At 41.3% G+C, this 11,927-nt stretch overlaps 1 protein-coding gene across 1 annotated transcript in view; it reads right to left on the bottom strand.

Moving 5' to 3' along the window:
• Positions 1-1,485: 1,485 nt before the first annotated feature.
• Positions 1,486-11,927, bottom strand: part of entpd6 (ectonucleoside triphosphate diphosphohydrolase 6) — a 58,631-nt gene continuing 48,189 nt past the window's right edge. The window contains exons 12-14 of the mRNA XM_041183033.1: positions 8,124-8,180; positions 3,227-3,339; positions 1,486-3,123 (exon numbers count right to left, since the gene is read on the bottom strand). Coding sequence (XP_041038967.1) covers positions 3,040-3,123; positions 3,227-3,339; positions 8,124-8,180 — 254 coding nt within the window. The 3' untranslated portion in view covers positions 1,486-3,039. The remainder of the gene's footprint in view (positions 3,124-3,226; positions 3,340-8,123; positions 8,181-11,927) is intronic.

Genomic DNA, 11,927 nt, shown 5'->3' with positions numbered 1-11,927 from the left:
TTAGAATGCGCTGATAGGGCAGTGGAAACAGATTCAATAACAACTTTCAAAAGGGAATTGGAGAAGTGAAGGGAAATGGAAAAGTGCCAAGGATTAGGACCAACTGGATTGCTTTGCAAAGGAGCTGACATAAACATGATGCGCCAATAAGTGACAAAAGTTTCACTTTTCTGTTCAAAAGTTCAACATCAGCAATAAAGCATTTGAATCAACTAGTATGCTTAAACAATTGCTAAAGCCAAAAGTTGTACACCAAAAAGTAATTTAATTTACACCATTTTTGGGAGACATGTGAATTTCCAACTGCAGATTCTACTTTCAATTGAACTGAAGTGCGAACATCTTGCATGAGTTACGTAACAATATATATTTATTTTAAAAGTACAAATTAATCCACTTGTAATCAGGCAGTGAAGGAAGAATGGCTATTTAGATCTCATATTGAACGAAGACTGAATAAATCAACGGTACAAACACATCTGTAGCCACAAAAATTCTTAGCTTTCAATGGTAAGAGATCTGAGGAAGAGTGGCATTTCCATCCAGCCTATGGATGTGCCCTCAACTCAATCTTAAATCCCAGGAGTGTTAGCCAATTTTCAGTGTGCACCCATGCCACTTTCACTGATACAAAAGTAAAGCACTGCAGATGCTGGAAGTCTGAAGTAAAAACAAATGCTGAAAATACTAAGCAGACCTTGTTCCATTCTCCCTGTTACTCCATTGCATCTGTTCTGATGATATCACCCACCATACAAGTGTTACCAATGTTATCCTTTTTCCTCTGCACACTCCTATCCCCCTCAACATGGAACACAGGGCCCTCAACAGGGCCATCCCGTTCCCCGCACTTCTGCTATCACTTCTTCCCCTCTCTTTCAGAAGCACCACATGATTCCCTTTGTCCTCACCTTTCACTCAACTAGCCTTCAGATTCAATGGATCATTCTATGCCACTATAGTGATAGCACCACTTAAGAAACCTTACCCCTCCCCACCCCTTTCAGCACTCCAAAAGAACCGTTACCTCAATAATACTCTGAGCTACTCTCTATCAGCTCTTCCCCTTCCATGCATATGCAAGAGATGCAACACATGCCCTTTTACCTCCTCCCTTCCCACCACTCAAGGCCCCAAACACTCCATCCAAACAAACCAGCAATTTACTTATACCTCTTTCAGCTTTATTTGCAGCTCACAATGCAGTCTCTTTTACACTGGGAAGACTAAATGCAGATCGGGTAATTGCTTTGCAGAACACATCCACAAAGCACGATCCTGCGCTTCTGTTCACTTGTCATTTTAATTCAGAGATAAAAGCAAAAAACTGTGGATGCTGGAAACCCAAAACAAAAACAGAAACACCTGGAAAAACTCAGCAGGTCTGGCAGCATCGGCAGAGGAGAGCACAGCTGACGTTTCGAGTCCTCATGACCCTTCAACAGAACAGTTCTGTTGAAGGGTCATGAGGACTCGAAACGTCAACTGTGCTCTCCTCCGCCGATGCTGCCAGACCTGCTCAGTTTTTTCAGGTATTTCTGTTTCTGTTTTGTCATTTTAATTCTCTGGCCTATACCATTCTGACTTCTTAGTCTTGGCCTCCTACACTGTTCCAACGAAGTTCAAAGTAAACAAGGGACAGCACCTTATCTTTGATTCAGCATTTTACAAACTCCTGGACTTAACACGGAGTTCAACAACTTCATAGACACATTTTTTGGATGACAGCTGCTGGTATTGATTCTGCTATTCCCACTTACACCTTCGTTCAACCTCTCTTTTGTTTCTTACTTGTCCCATTACCATCATCTTTTGCCTTGTACCAGCACCGCCTTGTCATTGAATCGCTTCTGCCTTCCATCTCATCACACACCTTCCCTTTTATTCTCCCCCCATTCCCTGCCACTGTACTTGCTTAAAACCTGTTATATCCCTAACTTTTTCCAGTATTGACAAAAGGACATCAGCCTAAAACTTTAACTGTTTCTCTGTCCACAGATGCTGCCTGGCTTGTTCAGTATCCATCAGCTGGGGTTATATCACTGCAGCATCCCCCCCAGCATAAATGGGTTGACAGTGACAGGTGAAGATATGGAAAAAAACATTACAAGACCCTCTCATTTCAATTTAGCACTTTCCCTAAATGACATCCATAAAGAATCTGGAAAAACGATAAATTGTGCAACTGATGGTAGTCCTCCTTTGAAAGGAAAATAGGTCTCCTTTATCCTAGAATTAGGTCATCATGCAGACGCACAATGTTGGGGGCAGGGGCATAAGGATTCAAGAAGCACCCTTTCCCATTTCAGACAGGACTTTGGACAATCCAATAAAGACACAGGCTAGGTAGGGGTAACCAGGCTCTCTTCTAATACTTCCTCCACTCTCCCAGATAATGATGATCTTTTGACAACAGTTCTGTGTTTCAGCTAATATAGGTGGAGTGCTGAATCAAAATTGATAGTGATAGCCAATAGGCGGCGAGCTTTCATCTACAGGCTGTACATTACAAATAACCAACTCTGTATTTTCCACAAAAACAAGAGGTTTACCTTCATCGCTTGGAAAGCAGGAATCATGAATGTGGAATCTGTGGAAATTAGTTTTTGGGCATGGACCAGCTTGCACTGTAGGTCTTCCGATATATAAACACTGGAACTATTTAATCAAAATAAGCCTATCCCATAGTCTCTTCCAATTCAAGTAGTTATGCTATTGTCTCCAACAAACATTTTGTCAATTAAAATCAGTTATTACAACTAAAAAATAATTTGCTCCACTCATTTTGTTTGGTAAATTTGTGCAAAATAACTGCCAATATGTTGGAGTATTGCACCAAGCAGTAACCTTATGAATCATTAGATTAAACACATGTAACACTGTGGTAAAGACATTAATGGTATTACAATCCACAAAGCCCAGACCCACATTTGGAGATCTCCCAACTCCCCAAGCAGGGAGAGCAATATTTTGTACGAGGCAATGAGTTCAATCCCGGCTGAATTGTTCCATAATGTAAACATTAGCTAATTTTTCACATTAGTTTCTATGAAGAGAGTCAATATAATGGAACGTGGCTCCCAGTGCCCAACTGCTTTCAACACCATTGATCTTCCTGGCAAGCTGTAATGAGAGCCACAAATTATTTCAGATAAGACACCATCTATGAATTACAATGTGAATGTTAAACAAAAGTTGCCAATTTTATTAAGACATCCAAAATTACCTTCAAAACTGCATCTTTCTGAAAACCAAGTTCTTCTAGCAGCAGCGTTATGTATATAAGATCCATGCAAAGAAACGGTTTATCTGTTGATTCAGATTCCATACTTTGACATACTAATTCAAAATAAAAACAATTGATTTTTATTTCTTGTAGAACTACCTGAAAAGGATTTAAACGTGTTGAGTTAAATTATATTCTTGGCAACTTTCAAATTGCTCCAGCGGACAAACAAGCACAAAAAAATTACCTTAGACCACAGTATGCAATGACAGTATAAAGGAGGTGGTATTGGAACAAAAAGACATAAAATACCTTTCTTCTCATAATAGCTGAAGCAGGATCCATGTTAAAGGAGTATCACAAGAGCAAGATTAGGTTAATATTTAGAGATAAAAGAGGTTCTTACAGCTGTGAATAATTAAGGAAGAAAAATGAATTGTGCATATGCGGAGTAATTCACCAAGAAAGATCGATCTTTGCTTTTGCTACTTACAACTTAGAAGTGGCAGGTGAAATTTCCGACGCTCCTTTCCCTCTAGCCATTTCTAACAATCATTTTATTATCTCTAATAAAGAAAAATGGAAATTCTGGTTTCTCCTCTGCTGTTGCCAATATTTCTCCCCACATGGACACTAGGTGCTCCCTCATGATTGTGTGTGTGTATAAGCCATAGCAGGAAAGGCCTGTGGGTTATTCAACTACAGAAGGTATTGCAGTGGAGCCCAAACCTATCCTCAACAAATGTTTGTGCACATGTATTTCCTGCACAAAAACTAATGGGACCAAAGGCTGACAAGTCCCTTGGATCTGTTGGCCTTCATCCTACTGCCATTTCATTCCTAGATTCTGGAGAGGTGGCAGCGGATTGCATGAGGGAGACAGAAAGCAAGTAACTATAGGCCAGTTCACCTAACATCTGTCATTGGGAAAATGCTAGATTCCATTATTAAGGAGGTAGCAGCAGGACATTTAGAAAATCATAGCAGCAGGATGTTTAGAAAATCATAATACAATCAGGCAGAGTCAATATGGTTTTGTAAAAGGGAAATAGTGTTTCAAATTTATTAGAGTTTTTTGAGGATGTAACAAGAAGTGTGGATAAGTGGGTCCCAGTAAACATACTGCATTTGGATTTCCAAAAGTCATTTGATAGTGTCACATAAAAGGTGCTTGCACAAGAGCTTATGGTGTTGGGGGTAATATATCAGCATGGACACAGGATTGGCTAAGCAACAGGAAACACAGAGGCAGGATAAGTGGGTCATTTTCACGTTGGCAAACTGTAACTAGTGGAGTGCTACAGGGATCAGTGCTGGGATGTAACCTATTTGCGGTCTATATTAATAACTTAGCTGAAGGGACCAAATGTATTGCAGACAAATTTGCAGATGATACAAAGACAGCAAATCAAGTTGTGAGGAGAATACAAAGAGTCTGCAAAGGGATGTAGATAGCTTAAGTGTGCAGGCAAAACTTTGGCAGATGGAGTATAACTTGGGAAAATGTGAGGCTGTCCACTTTGGGATGAAGAATAGAAAAGCAGAAAATTATTTAAATGGAGAGAAACTGCAGAATGCTGCAGTACTGAGGGATCTAGATATCCATGTACATGAATTACAACAAGTTAACATGTAAATACAGCAAGTAATTAGCAAACCAAATGAAATGTTGGCCTTAGCTGCAAAGAGGAAGAGAGGGAAATCTTGCTATAACTATACAGGACATTGGTGAGGCCACACTTGGAGTACTGTGTACAATTTTGGTCTCCTTATTTAAGGAAGGATATATTTGCATCAGAGGCAGTTTAAAGGTTTACTCGGTTGACCCTCGGAATAAAGGGGCTGTCTTATGAGGAAAGGTTGAACAGGTTGGGCCTATACTCATTGGTGTTTAGAAGAATGAGAGGTGATCTTATTGAAACATAAGATAATGAGGAGGCTTGACAAGGTAGACGCTGAAAATATGGTTTCCCCTTGTGGGGAATGTAGAACTAGGTGGCACAGTTTAAAAATATGGCATCTCCCATTTAAGATTGGGATGAGGGGGAATTTCTTCTCTCAAAGGGCTGTTAGTCTTTGGAATTCTCTTCCACAGGGAACAGTGGAGGCTGGGTCACTGTCTATTTTCAAGGCTGAGTTTGACAGATCTTTGATCGAAAAGAGTTATGGGGGTCAGACAGGAAAGTGGAGTTAGGTCACAATCAGCTGAGCCATGGTCTTGCTGAATGGTGGAGCAGGCTTGATGAGCTGAATGCCTGCTCCTACATCTTATGATCACAGATACGATGAACCGAATGGCCTCCTATGCGGTTAAAATTCTGTGATTCCACGATTATATGATATTGGGAAGCCTAGGGATTTTCCCCCTCCAAAACCTATGGGATAATAATGCCAATTCAAGAACCCTCATTGGTGTTTAGAAGAATGAGAGGTGATCTTATTGAAACATAAGATAATGAGGAGGCTTGACAAGGTAGTCAGCTAGTTCAACTCAGGCCAGGATTGAAAATAGGATCATCTTAATCTGTGTGTGTCAGTCACTCACTGGGTAAGTTCAATGAACTACTGAGGCAATCATTATGGCATAGGTCAACTAATGCTATATTATGGACCACATTAAAAGGTAGATACAAAAACCATTTACAATAATAACTGGGGAAGCACAGTAACAGAAGACATGCATTTATGATTTACCTATGTAGTCTTTCTCTTCCCCTCAAGTTTAATTTAATTTGAAACTACAAATTGACAATCGAAGCAGATGCACAAATCTAGTTTTGTACCAAGAGAAAATAATCTCCTTCCGGATGATCAACTCCTGAATCAGGACGATGTTTGTTTTATAATAAAACAATGTGCAATTTTTTAATCCTTCCATTTGAGAGGAAAGAAGGGCAATAAAACGAAAATCACCACTCTTCTGCAAATCAACCCCTCCAAAAGCCAAAATTGAGACTTAGCCAAGAGGGAAATTAAGATATAAAACCATTAACTCTGTTTCACTTGGCACATGATGGGAGGACCTACATACTGAGCCAACATTCACATGCTACGTTTCTAATGAAGATCATTAGCTTGGGTTTCAAAATGCATGGAAAAAAATTAGGAATAGCAAAAGTTAGCATAGTTTATGGTAATAGTACATAGGAGTGGGAATGGGTGAATGGAGTAAAAAAAATTCATTTACTGGAATGAGCTAGTATTTTTTTGTTGTTGTATCTAAAATTTGTTACGTAATTGTTGTTAGCAAAGTAACTTACTGATGTCCAGCTGGATATATTAAAAGAGCTTCATGCTCTCGTCGGGACTTGGAAAAATGTATTAATTTTGCTTCCAATCTCCACCCCTCCATCATTTTCACATGGTTCATCTCTGACACTTCCCTTCCCTTCCTTGACCTCTCTGTCTCAATCTCTGGTGATAGACTGTCCACCAATATCCATTACAAGCTTACCGACTCCCACAGCTACCTCGACTACAACTCCTCACACCCCGCTTCCTGTAAGGACTCCATCCCATTCTCTCAGGTCCTTCGCCTCCGTCGCATCTGTTCCGATGATGCTACCTTCAAAAACAGTTCCTCTGACATGTCCTCCTTCTTCCTTAACCGAGGTTTTCCATCCACGGTCATTGACAGGGCCCTCAACCGTGTCCGGCCCATCTCCCGCGTATCCACCCTCACGCCTTCTCCTCCCTCCCAGAAACATGATAGGGTCCCCCTTGTCCTCAGTTATCACCCCACCAGCCTCTGCATTCGAAGGATCATCTTCCGCCATTTCTGCCAACTCCAGCATTATGCCACCACCAAACACATCTTCCCTTCACCACCCCCCCCCACCCACCGTCGACATTCCGTAGGGATCGTTCCCTCCGGGACACCCTGGTCCACTCCTCCATCACCCCCTACTCTCAACCCCCACCTATGGCACCTCCCCATGCCCACGCAAAAGATGTAACACCTGCCCCTTTACTTCCTCTCTCCTCACCGTCCGAGGGCCCAAACACTCCTTTCAAGTGAAGCAGCATTTCACTTGCATTTCCCCCAACTTAGTCTACTGTATTCATTGCTCCCAATGTGGTCTCCTCTACATTGGAGAGACCAAACGTAAACTGGGCGACCGCTTTGCAGAACACCTGCGGTCTGTCCGCAAGAATGACCCAAACCTCCCTGTCGCTCGCCATTTTAACACTCCACCCTGCTCTCTTGCCCACATGTCTGTCCTTGGCCTGCTGCATTGTTCCAGTGAAGCCCAACGCAAACTGGAGGAACAGCACCTCATCTTCCGACTAGGCATTTTACAGCCTTCCAGACTGAATATTGAATTCAACAACTTTAGATCTTGAGCTCCCTCCTCCATCCCCACCCCCTTTTAGTTTCTTCCCCCTTCCTTTTGTTTTTTTTTCCAATAATTTATATAGATTTTTCTCTTCCCACCTATTTCCACTATTTTTAAAACTTTTATACCCCCCACCCCCACTAGAGCTATACCTTGAGTGCCCTACCATCCATTCTTAATTAGCACAGTCGTTAAGATAATATCACCAATTCAACACCTCTGTGTTCTTTTGTTCCTTTGTCTGTGACATCTTTTGATGATCTGCTCCTATCACTGCTTGCTTGTCCCTACAACAACCCCTTCCTACACTTCTCTCCCCCCACCCAACTTAAACCAGCTTATATTTCACCCCTTTCATTATAAAGAAAAAATCAGTTCTGTTGAAGGTCATGAGGACTCGAAAGGTCAACTCTTTTCTTCTCCGCCAATGCTGCCAGACCTGCTGAGTTTTTCCAGGTAATTCTGTTTTTGTTTTGGATATATTAAAACCCTTTTCAAATCAAGGTCATTTTAACAGCAACAGTAAAACCCATGCTGCTAGCTAATTTTGCAGTTCTTACCGCGTTTGGCTGCTTTTCCATAATCCTCAACTTTTAAAGTGCCTCCTTTCTCTTCATCTGTAATAAAAACGGATTTTATTAAATCAGGAAGCCTATATGAAGAGATTATGATTTAAAATGTATTTAACTATATCCTGAATTTTAACTCACATTCCTGCCACTTCCTTAGCCACAATTGCCACATATCTTCCAGGTTGAAGTAGTAGATAATGTAGTCTTGCCAATTACTCCGAGCTATTGGTTCTACACCTCAATGAACCCAAGAGGGCTGTATCTTGCTGGATTGGAACAGGACCTGCTCTTTAATTCCATGAAGTGTTTTTACTTTGCTTGTTTGATGGTAATGGAATTCGTAAATATAAGAAAGGCAGATGTGTTCCCACCTTCAACACTATCCAGGTTTTTAGGAAGGAGAACTACTACTTAATCTCTCCCCTCCTTGACAGCAACAACTCTTGCTGGGATTGGGGTGGGAATAGTCCACACAGACACTTTGGTGTTGCACTCTTAGTGCGAGTGCTGATAGATTGCAACACAGGAAAACTCACACGCATCCAATACCTACACATCCTCATTTTTCAATCAATGTCTTTGGGTACCCATGAGGACTAGAATCCTTCACTAATCTTTCTCCTTCCTAACTTAGGGGCACTGAGACCAGGGCCCTGATATTTGTGGGGAAGGAGCAGGAAAACATGATAGCCAGACATGGGAGACCTGGAAATTGAAATGAAGTTATAGGACATTATAATTTATTTTTATTCTGTTTCCCAGCCAGCAGCTGTCTAGATTGACAACAAATCCAGTTGCTGGGCAGGAAAACCAGTGGTAGAAGACTACCAGTGATTACCACGACCACTTTGCCAAGTTTGGTTATGATCTGTGAACTTTATAATGTTGTCCCCTACTCCTGGCAATCAGGGCACATTGTGGTTCGGGGATGGCTAGGCCAATATCAGTCCTACAATCTGGAGAGATGGGAAGGTTGAAGGGGGGAAATCAGACAGGTAATTGAGGGAGGGAAAGATTTCAGGTTGAAGCAAGAGGTCGGCAGATTGCGGGGGCAGGAAGTTGGCGATTGTGGGTCAACAGGTCATGAGGAAAGGCCATATTCAACACAGATTTGCTTGAGGGGCTGGGAAGGCAGAGGGAGCGCTCCTGCTTCTCCTGACCCACAAGGGGTGCTATAAAAAGCACTTACTTTCTGAAGTCAGCTGTTCCAGTCTCCATTTAGCTGCTAGGCTTCCTGAGCCTTTGGGAAACCTGGCTGTTAGCTGTTAAATTTATATCAGGCTCTCAACTGCACTGTAGGAGTCTGATTTAAATGTTATTATGAATTGTCCCACCTTTATAAGACAGGATATAGCCATCCCATGCTACCCATCATCAAAAAACGTAAAATATATTACTTTTCAATTCTTCCTGCCAAAGTGAACAAGTGCAAATTTCCCAACATTATACTTAGCTGTCAAATTTTTGCCAACTCACTTAACCTATCCATATCCCTTTGCAGACTCCTTATGTCCTTTTCACAACCTACTTTCCTACCTATCTTTGTGTCATCAGCAAATTTAGCATTTATTCCTTCATCCAAGTCATTGTATTGATTATAAATAGTTAAGGCCCTAATGCTGATCCCTGTGGCATTCCACTAGTTACAGATTGCCAATCTGAAAATGACCCATTTATCTTTACTCTCTGCTTCCTGTTAGCTAACCAATCCTCTATCATATTAATGCTACCTCGTACACCACGAGCTCTAATTTTGCAGTACCTTAGCAATTGTCTTTTGGAAATCCAAGTACACCACATCTGCAGGTTCCCATTTATCCATGTTGCTTGTCACTTCCTCAAAGAACTCAATCTACATCCTGGAAGTTACCATTGACCAGAAACTGAACTAGACTAGCCATATAAATACTGGGCTACAAGAGCAGTTCAGAGGCTAAGAATCCTGCGGCAAGTAACTCACTTCCTGACTCCCCAAAGCCTGTCCACCATCTACATGGCACAAGTCAGGAATGTGATGGCATACTCTCCGCTTGCCTGAAATAGTGCAGTTCCAATAAGCTTGACACCATCCAGAACAAAGCAGCCCGCTTGATTGGCACCCCTTCCACAAACATTCACCCCCTCCACCACCAACGAACAGAGGTAGCAGTGTGTACCATCTACAAGATGCACTGCAGAAATTCATCAAGGTTCCTCAGATAGCACCTTCCAAACCCACAACCACTACTATCTAGAAGGACAAGGGCAGCAGATACATGTGAGCTCCACCACCTGAAGTTCCCCACCAAGCCACTCACCATCCTGACTTGGAAATATATCACCATTCCTTCACTGTTGCTGGGTCAAAATCCTGGAACTCTCTTCCTATCAGCACAATGGGTCTACCTTTGGCACAGGGACTGTAGCGGTTCAAGAAGGCAGCTCACCACCACCTCAAGGGCAATAAGGGATGGCCAGTAAATGCTGGCCTAGCCAGTGACATCCACGTCCCATGAATGAATAAAAAGTCAAACACAATTTTCCTTTCACAAAACCATGTTAAATTTCAATACAACCAAGCAAATTCAAGTTCCCTGCTATAACCACCTTAATAATAGATTCTAGCATTTTCCCTATGACAGCTGTTAGGCTAACTGACCTGTAGTTTCCTGCTTTCTATCTCCCTCCTTTCTTGAATAGAGAAGTTACGTTTGCTATTTTCCAAACTGATGGGACCTTTCCAAAATCTCAAGAATTTTGGAAAATTACAACCATTCGCATATACTATCTCTGCAGCTACTTCTTTTAAGATCCTAGGATGCAGGCCATCAGGTCCTGGGGACTTAAGGCTTTAGTTCTAATAGTTTTCTCTGCACCTTTTCCCTGGTGATTGTAATTGTTTTGAGTTCCTCCTTGGATTTCACCTCGCGTTCCAAGTATTTTTGGAGTGTTATTTGTATCTTCTACAGTGATGACAGACACAATATCTGTTCAACATTTTTACCATTTCCTTACTTCCCATTCTTAATTCCCCATTCTTATTCTCTAAATGACCAACACTCCCTTTAATTACTCTTTTCCATTTTAAATACTTGTAGATACTTTAGATTCTCCCTCAGTTTTTTAGTCATTCTTTGATAGTTTTTAAATTTTGCCCAATCTTCTGACCTACCACTAATCTTCACAGAATTAAATGCTTTTTCTTTCAGTTTGATACTATTTTGAACTTCCTTAGTTCACCACGGATGGTGCATCTTTTTCCTAGAGTCTTTCCTTATCACTGGAATGTATCTTTCCTGAGTGCTATGAAATACCTCCTTAAATGTCTTCTGTCCTACTCTTTAACCTAATTTTCTAGTTCATTTTAGCCAGCTCTGTCTTCATACCCTTGTAATTGTCTTTATTTAAGTTTAAAACACTAGTCTTAAGACTCGCTCTTCTCACCCTCAAACTGAATGCAAAATTCAATTATGTTATGATCACTGCTACCTAGAGGCTCCTCACTATGAGGTAATTACTTAATTCTGTCTCATTGCACGTTACCAGGCCAGGAATGGCTTGCTCTCTGGTTGGCTCTAGAACATGCTGCTGTAAGAAATTGTCTTGAAAACACTATGAACTCCCTCCAAACTATCTTTGCCAATCCGATTCATTTGATCTATATGTAGATTAAAATCACCCATGATTATTGCAGTACCTTTCTTACAAGCCCTCATTATTTCTTCCTGTATACTCTGTCCTACAATGTAGTTAGTTAGGGGACCTATAAACTCCTCCCACAAGTGACTTCTTACGTTTGCCATTTCTTATCTC

The sequence above is a fragment of the Carcharodon carcharias genome, chromosome 2 (assembly GCF_017639515.1).
Source record: "Carcharodon carcharias isolate sCarCar2 chromosome 2, sCarCar2.pri, whole genome shotgun sequence".
NCBI lineage: Eukaryota > Metazoa > Chordata > Chondrichthyes > Lamniformes > Lamnidae > Carcharodon > Carcharodon carcharias.
Note: the sequence above shows the minus strand (reverse complement) of the source record. Positions and strands in the feature narration are given on the sequence as shown.